At 36.2% G+C, this 18,193-nt stretch overlaps 1 protein-coding gene and 2 non-coding genes across 3 annotated transcripts; all 3 read right to left on the bottom strand.

The window, feature by feature from the left end:
- Positions 1 to 260: 260 nt before the first annotated feature.
- Trnas-uga (transfer RNA serine (anticodon UGA)) lies at positions 261 to 342 on the bottom strand. Its single transcript has one exon. It is a non-coding gene; the product is annotated as a tRNA-Ser (tRNA).
- A 1,161-nt stretch (positions 343 to 1,503) lies between these two features.
- Trnas-uga (transfer RNA serine (anticodon UGA)) lies at positions 1,504 to 1,585 on the bottom strand. Its single transcript has one exon. It is a non-coding gene; the product is annotated as a tRNA-Ser (tRNA).
- A 7,658-nt stretch (positions 1,586 to 9,243) lies between these two features.
- Positions 9,244 to 17,787, bottom strand: LOC120326267 (uncharacterized). The gene is made up of 9 exons (XM_078111931.1): positions 17,526 to 17,787; positions 14,143 to 14,289; positions 13,654 to 13,774; positions 13,049 to 13,186; positions 12,679 to 12,805; positions 12,310 to 12,449; positions 11,987 to 12,223; positions 11,533 to 11,679; positions 9,244 to 11,252 (listed from the first exon to the last, which is right to left on the bottom strand). Exons 2-9 carry the CDS (start codon positions 14,277 to 14,279, stop codon positions 9,522 to 9,524), a joined length of 2,778 nt encoding a protein of 925 aa, XP_077968057.1. The 5' UTR covers positions 14,280 to 14,289; positions 17,526 to 17,787; the 3' UTR covers positions 9,244 to 9,521.
- Between the last annotated feature and the right edge of the window lie 406 nt (positions 17,788 to 18,193).

The raw sequence follows: 18,193 nt of genomic DNA, 5'->3' as shown, positions 1-18,193 counted from the left end.
AGCCTATCTGCAGTTACTTACATTTATGATAATTTAATGAGCAAACTTAAGTCGGGCATGCCAAACGATCCAACAATTTGCGTTTTTTAAATGTGCCAAACGATCCAACAATTTGCGTTTTTCAAATGAAAACACGTACCCGCCAACTACAGTAAATGCTGATACGTTTTATTCAACTATGCTAAATATACTGAGACGTTATGAAACACTCCAGTGGAAGTTGCATCCGTTTCATTAGCTGAAAACTAACTCTAGAAAAGCGCTGCGAGCAGGGTTCGAACCTGCGCGGGAATATCCCATTGGATTTCAAGTCCAACGCCTTAACCACTCGGCCATCACAGCAGATGATCTAACTACGTTTTAATTTGTTTCTGATGTGTGGGTCATCTAGTTTTAACAATTCATTGTTTAAATGTACCAGCAAAGCAATTAAATGAATGTACTCCGGCTGTTGAACACAGCAATGAAATTCCTAAACTATACCAACGCAAACTTTTGGTGTTTATTTTGTGTTTCGTGAGCTTGCTTACACATCGTTTGGATTGGCACCGATAGCCAATTTCAAACTAACGTTGATTTATTACGCTTTTTCGAGATTACTTTGTGATTAGCGCAATTGAACTATGATTCCTAGGACGAGGTGACAACGAGGATTAACTCAATTTCCAAATTTATATTGGAAACACAACTAAAAGAAGACAATTAGCAGACTAAAATACAAATAAAAAAATAACTAGAGAGAAGATTAATTTTTCAGTCAACCGTCACCTTAACAATTTTAAATAATAACAAGTAATGAATTAGTTTGGTACATAGACAGGAGGGAGTGATACGACCAGACAACTTACCCCTTACTCGCTATTATGTTCAAGTTTATTCAAACGATTTCAAATAAAGTTGACTGATTGAATTGATTGACTTTAGTTATCTCTTCAGTATTTTTAAACTAACCAGTGGTTACGAGTTACGACCATTCTTGAAAATCAGTCTGAGTGAAAAAGGTGCCACAACGTGAATTCCAGAGGGTGTTAATTGTGACTTACTGCGGCGGCTCAACAACTGTTGCCTCACTTCCACGCGAAATTACCTATTTAGAATATGCTCACCAAAATTGATAATATTTTTATAATCATTGAGCTACGGTACTAACAATAGACATGATATAGTACTGTATGTATTGGACTAGAAGCTAAAATAAAAACCAGGACAACTTATCGTTTTGTTAGCCCAAGTATGATAACTGCGATATTTATGTTTACAGGTTCCATTGCATTTGAACCCACGTACATTTGTCATTTGAACCCACGACTATTGCACCTGCATACTATTGCACTTATGAAAACAATTTTGTTTTACGGATATTTGAACCCGTAGTAACCCTAACCCATGGGTTTTAGCACCCGCATATAGAGATTGAACCCGCGGATATACACATGGGTTCAAATGTACGGTCACCGGGTTTACATGCCAAAACTTTAGGTTGGGAAACACAAACTAAAAGAACGCTGCGAGCAGGGTTCGAACCTGCGCGGGAATATCCCATTGGATTTCAAGTCCAACGCCTTAACCACTCGGCCATCACAGCTGACGACCGAATCGAGAGCTCTCTCGCTTAATATTCCTAGAACGAGAGAGATGAACACACAGACGAATAACGTAAATCATATTTACAATCTATTGACTGACCTGAAGTGCCTAACCGCGCATCGTATGGCCGTACCAACACAACCGAAGCGGCGTTTAGAAATTAGCAATTCTGATATTACGCCATTCAGTGCAATATTGTGTGTAATTTAGTATTACATTATTGTTGTAAAGTGCTTATCAGACTTCAAACATACAAATAAAATACAAATAAAAAAAATTGCTAATAACCGAAGTCGATGCATAAAAGCCCGTTATCTGAAAATAAATCACGCACGATACCATACAGTTCAGTCTTGCTGCCTTAGTTGGTTATCATTATATGAAAAATAATTTTGATTTCCAATGAGTAGGCTATATATCGCACAAAGATAGTACGAAACAAAATAAATGTGGGGAAAGACGCCAATGATTAAAATTGATACCCGAATTGCTTGCTAGGGAAGGGTATATGCTTTACTGTCTGTCTTGTCTCACCATGGATGAAACGACACAGAAAACTCGATTACTATTATTGCCGTAGGATATGTGAACAAATTGAAGAAGGAAAACAAATGCTGTACTCGATTGTAGTGGCGATTTAAGTCTGGACTCCAACTCATTCTCTCTCGCTATGAGCTGGTGATCGTACGAATGCAACGGAACCACCACAAGAATTATAAGGAATAGTAGCTTGCTTCTTTCTTTTGTTATTTGCTTTGCAGACATGAAACAATGTTTACAAATTTTAGACTATATGGTTTATGTAATCGGTAGTCTATTTCCCGCTCTTTATTAAAAGGGCACAACGACTACTTTGATTCGCCGTAACAGGCAAGGCCAACATACTCATTGATAAATTCTCAAGCTTGTTCTTTACATATTCTATTCGGTTCACTTGGTATACGAGTTAATAAATAAATTTTATTCGTCGGCGTAAAAAATTACACGAAAACAGACTAATGACTGCACTGTTTCTGAAGATTTTTCAGATCAATGCACGATTATTTAGCAGTGAGTCAAAATGTCAATATAGTTATATATTTGTTTTTCAGTCGCAGAAAGACTAGACGGGTGAGTTGGCTGGCGGAGAACACCGAAGCGAATAAAATTTTTGCACCATTTCCTATTTATTTTCGCGCCATATTGTTATTTATTTAATAATGATATATGAGACTGTATTGCTAGTTTTTCTTATTACTTATCGATCTTAAGATCGGTAAGTATGTTGATAGGTATTTGTATGTCTGTTTGTCTGTGTGTTAGATGCACGCGATATCTCGCGAAAGCGAGGTTGAATCTGCTCCAAATTTTGCATGAGCATTCATCATAGCTCGGATCAGAAGCCTGTGGACCTTTCCCCGACATCAAAACATCCGTATTCTCATCCAATCACAAGCGAGCAGATGTAAATAAACATTCTCCACTGAAAAGTCGCACAGACAATTTTGGACGCGTTCCGCACAGGTTGGCGGTTTAGGCAGATCTTTGTCCCTTTTTTCCCTTATTGTTTTCTTCACAGGGCTGCGAGAATTAGAAAGCTGTAATACTGTATGTTACTTTATGCAAATCACGTTCACGAAATCCATATGTCTATAATAAAAGGCTGTAACATTCCATCTTATATTTTGTACGTTATAAACCTTATCTAAGGTTTCGTTTGCTCCCCTGATTTCATAATCAGTTTTTATTTATTTGTTTTTATCTGTCAGATGTATTGTTATGCTGATTATGGAGTCGAAATAAACTTATACTTATATACCCGTTTCAGGCACCTTACCGGTACGGTACCGTACAGGTCAACCAACTGCTATTTCGAACCAAAAAATAGTAGACAGTCATGCAGATGCAATCAAGGGTACCGGTAGCCTACCGTATGTCAGTTCGGAAGAATTTGCTTTCAATACAATGTTGCATTCAACACGATTCGCACCCCCTCTAATTACTCTGCGTGGGTTCGCAGGATCGAATCCCATGCAGGGATGGTTATGTGCGAGAGGATTGCTGGACTCCTCGCCGTCGTTGGGTGGTTCACGTAACCGCTGGTCGGTTACGGCTTCCTCCACCACCAAGTCCATGCTTCTGAAAACAAAACAATATAGCTAATCCCATACCCGACTCGGAATGGTAACCGGACGAGAGGCCGTGGTTCGCCATATGGATAAGCCGTCTTATCGACTTTCCTTTCCCCGGGATAAATATATAAATCCTCTCCTATCCATTTTTATTAAACAGAATTTATTAGTGAAATATTTTGGTAGACTAACTAATGTAACTATGTGTAAACGCAGCACATATGGTATTTGCCGGTCTGACAACCTGTACCGGTACGGTACCCCTGCCGTTCAAATGGAGTAGATTTGTGCCTTTTCTGAACCCACATATTGACCGCCAAAAGGCAATGAGGTGGATAAAGGAATGCAACAGGTCTTAAGTCAATTCAATCTAGAAAAAATCACCAGAAATACCTACGTGTGTACCAAGGTAGGCCAACATAAATTTTGTTTTCGATACCAATGATATATTCAATATGTTAATTCTTATATGAAATAAATTTTCTTACAAGCAATGCGTTCCATCATGCATTTTCATGGAGGCGATGGACCAACTGATAAATACCCTGACCCTATATCAGATTCTTGTCGTATAACAAGCACCATCAAATTGTGAGGTAAGGATTAATTCTACCATAATTTAACTTTGGATCATAATTTAACAGGATCTGTCACCAGATACTCCATTTAATACAGAGACATGCAAATCTGACGAAAGTAAGAAAGGATTGTCAGGGATCAAGCCAGATCCGTCCCCAGACTCTTTAGTTGAAACTACCTCAAGTGCCGCTGATGAAAATGACAGTGCTCTGTCAGATAGCAGAAAAATGTAAACAAGCATCATCATTATTTTATTTTGGTTCTCTGGCATAAAACAACACAAAAAGTCAACATACAAACAAAATGCAGATAAAACTGGAAGTTGAGCATAACTTAGATTTCAAAAAGTACGCGGCTACCTACCAGAAAAAGAAATAATAATAATAAAAGGACACGAAAAAATTAATAAGATTTAGAATCGGGCAACACTTTTAACGTAATTCAAAATGAGAAAACACAAACTTCTTCCAGAATTGGTGTCATATTTGCTAACTGAAAAAATGATAAATAAAGAAGGAAAATTGGTGCTCCCGAAGTATTCGAACCAAGATGGCGGACATCGGAACGTAACATTGGTAACAGGTTAGGGTTAGGCGATAATTTTTTTCCAATTTTCCTTATTTTAGTCCTATTATCAGTTCGAAGACTAGCCAAGAGTCTCCCGTAGTATTTATTCCTAAAATTATGGCCTAACCCTAACCTAGTCTAGTACACATATTACATTCCGATGTCCGCCATCTTGGTTCGCATACTTCGGGAGCCCCGGAAAATTAATATTGAGGACTTCATGCAGAATCTTTTACAACCCATTGGTGATAAAATGAGGTTACTTTATGGATAATGCTTTACATGCATGCCATGTCCGGTGTGACCCTGGTGATTGCAATATAATTGTTTGTGCGGACTGCGAGGTCTGCTGCTCCTGATACCAGAAGTTGGCCCTGCACTTGGTAGTAACTGTGGTGTGTGATAAATATACTTATTTTGTTAGGTTGTTTTATCACTGTCATATAAATTACAACTTGTTCATAATCACCTGATAACTTTAGCACCAAACCAAGTGGCAGGTGTTTGCCAATCTGACTACGGGCTGACTATATAACAATGAGGTAGTGCTCAGTGAGCGCAATTTTTTCATATTATCAGGAGATGAAACCAGGCAGCTTTAATAAAATAACTCAGCAGTAAAATCATCGTGATACATTATGTCTGTGAATAAATTGTGAAATGAATTAATTCTATTATTTTGACGTTCCATTGCTTTCATGGTTTTTGTTTGTTGTGCCCAAAACCATATATCTGGTGTGTATTTTTATCCTATACAACACAATATTTGGAAAACTGTATGATTTGTAGTAATTTTCTTGGGTTAACTTTTTTGTTCCTACATCATATATTTTTTATAATCTGTTATATTCTATTTCTGCACTGAATGAATAAACTATATTGTAAAACCTATCAGATACCCGACTGTTTTTGGTTGAACCGGTATTATTGGAACGCTGGCTCGATCTAACTTTGTGGGATTAACACCAACTACGGACGACAAAACTGTTGGATCTATTTTTTTCCTTTCATATAGGTTGTTACCAAAGCTGTGGAAGGCTTGTACATGCTTGGCTCAGCGGAAAATCTTTTATTTCCTTCAATTTCATCTGTTGGATAGTCTTGGTTAGTCCAACGATATGGCAACAAGCACCAGTAGTTCTGATGAATATGTAACAATTTTTAAACCATGTTTTTCACTATAACATTATTGGTCTTGTAATTTTATGTGGTATGTAATCGATCATAATACCTCAATAAACCTGTTGAATATATTATTTCAATAGTATATTTGCACCCATCATACTGAGCTAAAGTTTCTATAATACGACATAAACTTAAGTGCCCTCACCGTGCCTAGCATGCACAAATTGCATCAGAGACTTGGTGACTATCCAGCGACACCACTATTTGAAGATGATGTGGTGGCAGAAACTCTTGGACTTATTTATAGCACTTGGCTTTGAAATTTAGCATTGAACCAAGATTGATGACTGAACCATCATGAATGTATCTGAAAAAAATATTCATCTGTTCATAATTACAGATTGCTGTAGTTTGTGCAATGTTTCCGATAAAGTATTTAAAAGACTTTTTAAACTGCCCTGCATTTCATTTGTTTCTATACTATACTCACCAATTCAGTCCGAACTTGGACGCTATCTATTAGTCTATGAACCATGGGATACGGTACCGGTAGTCACGCAGGTCTCCCAGTCCTCTGACATTCTCCAACCAAATAAGTCTATATATCACCTTCCAATGAAAAGTTTTGTATCTTTCTCCAGCTGGTGGAAAAAAAAGTTCATGGAGAACCAAGTCATAGAAAAGTCATCTCTGAGTGATTCCATTTTTGTATGTTAAAAAAGCTTTTGGAACTAAGTTAGGTACGGTAACGGTAATGTGAAGCCGGAATAACGTTAATAATAGATCACTTGACAATATGTTATAACTTTAGAAGCACGAAAATACCGCCACCACCAGTGAAATGCCATTTGAAGGCATTTAAAACGAGCAACGTACCACTCTATCGCCCTACAAAAACCTGAATATTTGCAATGTTTGTCTGAGCGACCAAAATCGAAACAAACAGGTAAAAGGTCGGAATAAAGGTCCATTGATTTTGGATGGATTATGTCGTATAATAAGCGAGTTATTAATTAATTAGTGATTGGACACACGGTGTCACTATGGAGTAAGACCACTGTTTTGGGGGATCCCCTAACCTTCGGTCGAAGAGTCATCGGTTTCTAACCGGTATTCTAGTTTTAATGTTTATCCTGTTATGAAAGTTTTACAACCAGTCAACACTTGCGGTTAATTTCACGTCGGATTTCAATGCCTAATGAGTGTATTATAATCTGTACAGACTGTAGTTGATTCGTGTACTGTGTTAAGTTGGCTAGTGGTTAAAGCGTTTAACTTGACTATGATGGCATCGCAGGTTCAAAAGTCGGGTTGAAATCTTGGTACTCCCGTAGTATGTGTACCAGGTCAAGCCATAATCATATTCTGATTTTTCTTATTTTAGTTCTATTACGAGTTCGGGACTGTCTGTGTTAGCCAAGTGAATATACCCCCTGCAAATAGGTTTTAGTCCCTTTACACAACTTGATGTAAAGTAAGCGACTAAAATTTCTGGACCACCCAAATCCTATCACCTCACCCCGTGTATAATAAATTGGGTAGACAATGCGGGGCTGAGGAAAGATTACGGTACTTCCAAACTACAGTAGCTACTAACTTAGCAATGACTGCTTGTTCGGGTCTAAAACCATATAATACGTCGTATTAAAATAAGTATTTTACAGAATGTTCATTTCTAGGCAATTTTGTTAATTTTCACCAAGTTTGTATATATCGCATTGGGGTCAACATTTTGTGATTTTGACGTCATAGATTATTTATTTATCCCGCATTCTTTAATTAATATTTGAACGTTGTTTTACCTCTATTCAGTTTAGATTTTGGTATTTTAACAGTCTTCATGTTTTTATTTTGGTCTACTACTTCCAGTAAAACTGGTCGTTTCAATCTCTGTCGTCGAGAGTTGGGTTTAGTTTCTCCATTAATTCTTGAATATTCTATTAGTTTTGTCTCAGTAGGGCTCACACTGATATCTAATTATTATAGATAATTATTCTGGCGCAAATTTAAACGCAAGAAATGGATTACTACTAGGACCCGACCGTTAGTTTTATCGGTCAAATCCGTCGGATATTTTCCGTGTGATTGTCAAACCTACAAGATATCAAACTATCTTTCAGCGAACGACGTACCCCTCCCTAATTTCGCAGTAATTACGCGTTTTAAAGAACATACCAATTTTGTTTTATTTCGGACCCTATATTCTTTTCATATCTTGTAGATTTTATTTTTATGATATAATTTATAGATATAATCTATATACTCTAAAGATATAATCTATAGATTTTATTTTCATGATACATAATGCGTAACACATGACTTTTTCCACATAGCGAGATAGAGTAATGCACAATGTATAAAGTGGGTATTTATAGGCAGCGAGAACTTCGGTAAAATGTATCGCCGAAAAATGCAATATCGGTCGAGCCGTAATTACTACACAGCGACACCGATCTAAGTTTCCTGAAAGTCGGGGAAGAAACGTGTTGATACCTATCTGCTACCACTACAGATAGGTGACTCACACTGGATTAGGCCAGATTCTCTCAGAGTTACATAGTGATCATTTTAATTCGGCCAAATTCTATTTTAGTGGCTTGACAGTTGAACAAAAATTCAGTTGTCCAAAGGCTAACCGCCAATTTTCTTGATACTTGAATGAGGGAAATAATCACCAAAACAATAGGGGCATTTCCCATAAGCGGAAATTCAAATTCCCAAGAACTCAGATATTTTCGATGATACTGAATAAAAACTCAGCTTCAACAACGAAAACTGCCTCGGACTGGCGAAAATTTGACCTCACTTGCAAATGTGGAACATTAGGGAAAACGACGCCGTCTATTGAACAAGAAACAGCAAACTGCGATTCGACCTGGCCTCATTTCTCTTTAAATACTGCTAGTTGAGCTTTCATGCTATTGAATCTAAAACTCTACCAAGTGGTTTGTTTTCATTATTGTTTATTTAAAGAAAAAGATTACAGTGTCAACGAGAAAAATAGTGCGGCCAGAAATTTAAAAAAATAGGTTCAATGAAACAAAAGAGTTAGACTACATAATCAAACGATAAATCATACTCTGACCCCACAACTTCCGGTTTATATCCGGGTTGGTAACCAATAGGTGAGACTGAATTTACAATGTGATAATTCCACCACCCCATTTCTTTTCATTTATAACTAAAACAGGATCACAAGCATACGAGGTAATTGAACAAAAATTTAAGTGAAACTGTCTCAACAGTTGAAATTCTTCTGCATTACATTTAATCATGTTTACCAGTGCAACTTGGTAATATAGAGATAGGAATCATATCAAAATAATGCATGGCATTGGATCATTCATCGGTTCGTTCACAACTAATCACGTAAATTCGCCCATGTTATATAATAGTATCTAGAAATGTTTTAAAAATCATGGAACACGATAGATCAGGCCAGTTGTTTCAACCATTCCGCAATACAATGGTGCTTAAAGTGTTATTCCAGGCACTTAATAAGTTGGAATACGTATATAGGAAACAGAGACGTGAGTACAATAAATAACATAGTTAAACGAATATGCCATCTTTACGTGTATGAGAAAATGTTATGGGTCCTGCCCTTAACAATGGTAATTGACCTTTTTGTGCGACTCTTTCCCAGCACTGCTGGAGAGCCTCGGAGTTCCCCCAGTCGGAATCTGAGTCAGAGTCACTAGAGGTTATACTGTCATATAAATATCCATCGTCGAATTTTCGACTTGCTCTCGCTAGTATCTTCCTTTTGGACTCTCTGTTCAGATACGAATGACTGAATGAACTTTGACTCGATTTCCTAGATGACGGTGTGTCCTTTTTGACGTCACTATTGGAAGTCATTGTGACGTGTTCGCTCGCAGCTTCGTTTCCGGAAGAATATCCTTCCGATTTTTCAGACCGGTGATTTTTCTTGTAACGCTTGTGTTGCTTTTGTTTCTGTGCAAGGTATTTAGCATGAATTGCATCGTACCTTCGCAAATAGTGTTTGTGACGTGGCGTCAATGGCGGGAAAAGTTCACACGTGATAGAATCCATACTGGTGGTGGCATTGTCGTACTCGTCAGAATCTGAGCCGCTCGTGTATTCTTCGTGCGATGCGTTTACGTCATCAAATCGCTTGAAACCAGTTTGTGACGTCACTGTGACATCATCAAACCCGGAACACGGCATTTTTCCTTTATTGTTGACGACAGAAAAAGCTGAATTCGAGCTTGGAACGTCTGTATCGGCATTGCTTGATGTCCCCTCGCCGGACTTTACGCTGTTGAGATTTTTATGGTGGAGATTGTTATTTGAAACTTTTGTTTCGTCATTTCTACCCAATGATGATGTCATGTCGGTGCCAGATGACGGAGACCGCGAACTAGCTGACGTAGAAAAGTATTTGAAATCGCTGCTTTTAGTTTGTTTCGGATTTTCACTTAATTTGTTTAATTCAACGCCCTTCTCTGGAGAATCCAACAATTTTGGAGTCGATTGGAACGGTACAGTTTTAATAACCGGAACACGCGTATTGTCTCCGTGAATATATTTTCTTGGTTCTGTAACCGGATATCCGGTTATTGCAGCAATTGTGCCATTTGATCCTTGATTGAGAACCGTAGCTTTATATCTTAGATATCCGGTACCTCTTGTGTAATAATCCCAACTATTTCTACCTAAAATTGGCAAGACGGGCCTTGGTACGTGTGTTATTTGAGGCTTATACGGAGAAGACATATTTGTAGGAAGATGCGATAAATCTCCCGGTACTCTTTGTGTTGGGGCACTGGTAAATGAAACATGTCTGCTTTGTTTAATAGTTTCATGCACCAACACATTATGAACAGGTACGTCGGGATCTTTTTGTTCTGGTAAATTATTCTTCTTTTCAACAACTTTCTTTGGAATAGTTTCTGTGGTACTTTTTCCCGTTCTTTCAATTTTCGTCGGCTGCGCGACTTCTTCTGATGGCATCGACGCAGTTGATGACGTAGCACTTACACTGACGTCATCAGATTTTATGTTCACACCTTGATGTTTCATAATCAAAGCCTTTGTGACTTTATGGGCCAGTTCTCTTGCTAAACTTTCTTTTCGTTTGGGTGGTTTGTGATCTGATGACGTCATGTCACCTGTGCTTTCTGTATAAACGGATCTGATTGCGTCATCTGAAGCACATGTGTTCATTTCATTCTCTGATGATGTCATCATGGAGAGTTCAAATAATTTAGCTTTAGTGATTCGAAGTTGCTCCAGAACGGTTTTGTAGCGTCTTTGTTTCTGTGGAATATGGAGAGATGTGAAAATTTATTTTGTGACGCTTTTAATTGAGAATATTAAAAATCAAAACTCGCAATTATGGTCACATTTTGCATGTAATACATATTTTGATAATAATAATGAATAAGCCAAATATTGTCAAAAAACATCGCCTGAAACAACCCTCAACTGAAATTTTCAACACATTAGTCGCAAGTTGTGTTCAAAACTCATACACGTCACGTTCTCAGTCTAGCGTTAATTTTATAAATGAAACCTTTGATTAAATTTCAGATTATACCTCTGCCATTTCTTTTCTTAATGATGCGTTCTGAATTGCAAGATCTCTTATTTCGTCTTCGCTAAACTCAGGCTGTTTAGGAGTTGTATATTGAGAGAAACTTCTTGTGAGAACTTCATCCTTGCTGTGACGACGAATTAGAATCAACTGCAAATGGAAAAAAAGGAATATTTATTCCATTTAAAGTATTAACTCATATAAGAATGCTTGCCAACGCAATGCCGTGGATTTTCAGGCTAAAATTGCCGCGACAGAAGAGCAGTTTCTTGTGCCAAACGATTGACCGCTAGATGATAGTTCATTACACCAATGTTCATTCTTATCCATAAATCTGCGCTATACCCATTCTCCGCTGGTATATGGACATGAGACGAGGTTTGCTTTATGTTTAAAACGTCTCATTTACTTCCTGAATGAAAAACAGTAGTCTAGATGAATTACAATAGTTGCTTACCTTTGGTACAAAATGTAAGAACATGACCGTGAACAAAGGAACGAAAATAGCTGATGACATGACAATATATTGAGCGTTCGGCCATCTTTGCAATGACGTCACGAGAGGTGTTGCTATGCAGAATGACGTTAGTGTGGCAAAAACTGAAATTATCAATCCACCAGCGTCTTTCATTGAAGGCAAAGTGACGTAACGCGTTGCCCAGGCAACGTAAAGGATATAATAAAGAAGAGCACCCTGCAACGAAATAACGAAAAATTAAGCTAATTTCGGAAATTGATATTTTTTAAAAATAGATTTTTAAAAATATTACTGGAACTCACTTTATATGACATCAGTATTATAATCCACAGTGGGGTGTATTTTGAGGCACAAGTAAATCCATGCTCCAATGACGTCATAACTGTTGATGACGTAGGCAATTCTTCAGATACATCATTAACCGGTGAAACAGGAAAGAACCCTGAAAAAATTATGATGATAATCAACATAGAAAGTAACACGTTACATTTTTTGCGTTGAATGTAGGTACTGCTTAGACATGAATGCTCGCTGGTTTGAAGTTAAATAAGCATTTATAGGTAGCCATGGTTGGATACGCGAAATAGTAGGGAGCTTAAACTAACGTATCTAGCAGACCACACTATTTTGTTAAAATATAAACAGTAAATATAGGTTTGTGAATAGCTTACCAGGTAATTGTGAGGTAGGGATGACGTAACACTTAGGTGAATCAATTCCGAACCAAAGCGCCAAATATCCGAAATCAAATATTACGAAAAGAGCAACAATGCAAAGTAGACGATCATCTTTTATTACCTGAAAGTTGAAATGAAAAATTTTATTGAAACCTATTTTATCTATACTCTTGTGTCAAACAATATTTTGTTGTGTGTGATTAATTAAAGTTTCCGAAAAACGTATGATTAAATGCAATATCAGAACAAATGGAATTTTTGGGTTTGGGTAACTGTTACTGCCAATTAAAAAAACATTTTTCCGATCATTGGGAAATTAGGCTTTGAAAAATATAGTGGCAACTTAATTCACTGTGTTGCTTACCCTTCCTTTCACAGCAGCATCAGTGAATATCCGGTGAACCCGCCATGTCTTTGTTGCCAATGGAGCAAAGAACAGCGTGAATCCAACACTCGCTGTCCAAATACCTGCATGGTTGATTTGCCAGACAATGTCTAAAAGCTGAATAAATAATAGTAAGGTTACAAAAGTAAATTTTTGTACTCGAATGGATATTTCATACTTCAGTCAGAATGGGACTTTAAACGAGTAGAATATGACCCTACTTGAAATAATACATACTTATCATGGCCTATCTAATTTACCAATGCGTGACAGTAGAGTATTCAAATCCTAGATATATATCCTGCGACGTTAACATAGTTATGTCCATGATTCCAAACCACCAACATCTCAAAAACACCCTGCGTTGATTCCACATTAGTGATTTTCAAATTTAGGAAAATGGCGACGCACAAAATTAATCATTCTATTAATCATTCTAATGATAAGGCCGCTCAAGTTGGGCAATCCCCAACATAAAATTTCACAATTTATCTGTAAATTATGTGCAGTATAGTGTTTATTTTGTCAATTAATTCTAGCTACTGTTTTTGTTTTACACCAAAATAATTGTTTTGTTTTCTTACCTCTTGATGTGGAGATTCTGGTAACCACGCAGTGGAGCCAAAGAGCACTGTAGATACGCAGAGTAGTAATGCACCGCAAAGCATTACCAGATTTAAGTTTGGACTCGTCATTTTTAGCAATCTAAAAACATTATTTACATTTTTAAATTATAATTATACAAAATTCGTTTAATAAACAACGAGAAGTACATCTCTTAATAAGGTTTAACAGAAAGAGATTATGTTATATTCAAGTTGAAACTCGGCGCAAATAAACAGATATATGTGAAATAACAAAATTGGGTCCATAGTCATTTTACCATAAATTTTTCTAATATGAATTCTCACCACTAAGAAGTGCCAACATCTTTCAATAATGTGCATATATAATGTTTCGATGAATCAAATATCAAATAAGCAGTCTGGTGCAAAGCGGCTTCTTAAATTCAAAGCTAACGGCCACACTAATCCAAGGTCTCAGCGCTAGTATAGATAACAACCTTGACTTACTTGTACCCTCTGTATTTAATATTCACAGCAATGAACACTGACGTCATCACCACTCCGATTCCAGCAATTATAGCAACAGGGATGAAAGCAACAGGCTCAACATGGACAATATATCCTCCATCGGGCAAGTTTTCCATGGTGCTCTGTCTAAAAAAAAGTACACACGATTTTGTTAAATTACATACTTGACTTGCTCCAATAAAACAATTATTTCAAGGGCATATAAGCATACTTGATTCCCAAAGATTTATTACATACAAAATATGTTAGTGTGTGTACCAGGTTAGGGTTAGGCCATAATTTTATTTCAATTTTCCTTATTTTAATTCTATTACGAGTTCAGGGACTGTCTGTGTTAGCGAAATTAATATACCCCCTGTAAGTTACCCAAACAACCTAAAAGATTGTGACCATTTAAGACACGGTTTGTTTCAATAACTGCTATCACCAGACTTGGAAATTCGGGGTATTTACTTGTGAACCCAATATGTTTTTCATTAGCGTAATATATTTTTAGTATGTTGTTGAGCAATATATTGTTGAAATCCTTTTTTGTATATAATATATCCCTAATTTCTGTTGATTGAAGAAAGGTGTGAAGTAACATGATACGAAACGTGTTCGTTATTTCAGAGTTTCGCGTTATTTTTATATAAGGTTGCCGTTGGATACTTTAATAATAATAAACAAGCCAGGCGTGCCTTGGCAAAATTTCAGATTCTAGGTACCTTCTTCCGTCCATCAACCTAGATGAACAAAATAAAACTTTAAAAGAGCAATCATAACATTCTAAATTTTAAAATCCGTTATATAAATATTATTTCTTCTTTTTAATAAATCATCATTGACGCGAACGAAACGATATCTATTATGACGAATATCATTATTACAAAACAATAACAAAATTGACTATTGTTATGAAACAAAAACACAATTATTATTATGTTTTTCCAAAATATTTTCCTAGTTATAATAGAATGAGAGCGATATATGATTATCTTTCAATTAGTAACTCGAAGATCGTGACCCTCTGCAGTCAAAAATTAAATTTATTTTCGAAGACGACATCAGAGGTTCAAAGTGATGTACATAATAGATACATATTATAGATCCTTGAAATTTTGAATGTATCAATGACCTTCAGCTATTAGAGACAATTTCTGCACCGATTATGTTAAATCATATACATTAATTATGTGAACTTTGCGTTGACGTAAAGACCTATTTTGTCGTAATTCAAGGTTTGCCGAAATGTCGGCGCAAACAAGATATATTTCATATTTTAGTTTTTTTGCGGGCAATGTCGATTTGAAACGGCTATTTATCAGAAAGAAATTTATCAATTTCAATTATACTAGGAATTAATAATATTCTGGATATCTAGGTTTTATACATATATATATATATATATATATATATAATATACATGTACTTATTATGAAAACTTGGAATTATACATCAAATTTGGCACCCCTTCCGTAGAATCAATATTTGAATTAGCGCAGATGATACGAGCCCGAACATTAAGCATAACATCACATAATAGTAATTTGTTACTCAGACATTTATCTGGATTGGTGTAATTTACGCTTTACGATATTATCGTATCAGTGTCATCCTGAATTTCAAACCAGTCTGTCAATAAACAATAGATACACAACCAGGGATGGCACATTGATACTGCATGCTGTCGAAGCTTGGCCCATTTATGACCCATGATTAGATAATATATTTTCACTGGCAAATGACTGAAGCATATGAAACTTTGTCTGCTGAAAACTCGAATTTCATATCGAAATTACTGAAAATATATTCTGTGATAGTGGACGTAATTCTATCAAATTGAACGCAAGACTATCTCGCGAAACCGATATGTTTTGAATGTAATAAGACACGTAATATTAACTGGCGTTTAGTCATTGATTGGAGTGTACATAGAGGAGTTGCAAGTTACTACATCAGCACGGGGTAGGCGTGATGGGTGATGGCCGAGTGCAGCGGTTACCAAATTTTTAGTTCTATACGGCACCAAATTATGAGGAAAAAAATGGAGAATTTAAAAAATATGTTTATCAGTAAATTTATATGATAACCACAATAATAAGTACATCCTTTTTTCTTCTTTATGTTATTGGATCCGTATGCAATATCTACAAAGACAGTACAGCAAGAATTGAATATGCAACATTATGTGTTTCAAAATTTCTCTAAATTTAGAAGTTCGGTCTGAACCCTATATAGAGAGTTACATGTTGTTTCAATCGACTAGCTAATTTCACGTTTGTTTTGAAAGCTTTAATTACCGTGTCCATTTAACGGTCATTTTCTTTGAAAACCGCAATTTGTGTCGTCATAATCGTGGAGGCGTGCCGTTATTGTATATTGTGACGTGCTTTACTGCCTTTATTGAGTCATAAATGTGTTAGATAATTGAATTGTCTGCAGGTGAAAAGTTCTAACCAATTGAATTGCTTGTTCACAATTATACGGTGTTATTTGGGCAAATCGTCATTTAAATTTTACGCCAAGCGGCCTCAAAGCTATTTTATGGAATACGATTTCCGACTCTATCGATTCAACATCGTTTATGCACCTTGTGACAGGTTGTTTATATCACTTAAATTGGCCACCTGTGGAAATTAGTCTGAGTGGGATATTGAACCGTGACAAGTCAAAATTTTTCACCTAAATGGTTATATCAAGGATCGTTTTCCAATGAAGCGAATGAAATTTCAAAAACCCGTTTCCTCGATGTTTCGAGTCGAAAAGTTATATCCGAATCTGTCTGGGTGGTAAAACATTTAGTTAGTGCCAACGAGCATAAATTTTGGTCTGATTTTATTGTGCAAGGCGGTAATTGTTGGCTTACTTTGTGTCCACTTCGTGGTCTATATATATTTTAGGTAAGTTTAAAATGAAGATATTAATAATAGAGGTATATACGTAGTTAATTATCGAAAATTGATTCACTTTCTGCGACACTCTTAAAAGCGCTTGCTTTGCAGAAAGATCTGAGCAAGCAACCACAGACACGTATTAAAGGTATTAGGCTGTATAAAATGATGGAATCTTGTCGGTTCGTCGAAGCCGAAAGTTTTACATATCACCAAGATCTTAATACACTTCTGCTAATGGGAATATATTGACTTTCGTGTGCTTATATGTACTGGGCCTTACTTGGGACAATGGTGAGATTGCCCAATACTAAAAATAATACCTAATAATATTGATAAGTTTTAAACTTATAGCGTTTCGTTTTTATTCTATTATTTCATACTCTGTGAGTCAAGACACCTTGGATACGTTTTCCGCCGTCTTTGAAGTTCATTGGACCAGAATTGTAAAAATAAAAACCATAAAGTGTCGAGTGATTATTCCCTCACCTGCTAGTTTAGGTTCTTCTCGGTACTCCGGTTTTGAATGGCTGCTTTTAATTCAAATCAAAACAATCCTTTTATGATGTATCCGATACGTAACAATGCACAACAATCGTTCCACGTTCTCTTTTTTATTATTATTATTCAATTTTCTTCATTTTTTGTGACGTCAAAATGTTAGAAATATTTCCCGCTGCACGCGATCCTTTTATATATTCGCATTCATATGTTGTTTTATATTAACATAAACTGAACGTAAATAAAAAAAAATATTAGATTTCAGATTCACTTGGCAAGCATTGTGAATATGCAACCTCGTTTTGAGAGTAGATGAAACAACGGTAAACAAATGTGTTTTCAATCTGATCATAAACACACAAAACAAACCGGTTGTTTTTCAACTGGGAAATAGAACTCAGAAATTGACCCGACTTGACGTAAAATGTAAATATGGAATCTATCATTATCAATCTTAACCTATTTAAACATGTCTGCAAACTGCTATCAAAATATCCGTCTCTCCACATGACTAAAGAATCTAATGCTGAATGTTTCAACCTCGAAATTCCTCATTTTTTTCGCGATATTTTCACTTCAAAATGGGCTTCATACAAGCTTACATAAATAGCTGCTATAAATATATTTATGTTGGTGGGAAGGAGGGTATTTTGCTA

The sequence above is a fragment of the Styela clava genome, chromosome 4 (assembly GCF_964204865.1).
Source record: "Styela clava chromosome 4, kaStyClav1.hap1.2, whole genome shotgun sequence".
Classification (NCBI taxonomy): Eukaryota; Metazoa; Chordata; class Ascidiacea; order Stolidobranchia; family Styelidae; genus Styela; species Styela clava.
Note: the sequence above shows the minus strand (reverse complement) of the source record. Positions and strands in the feature narration are given on the sequence as shown.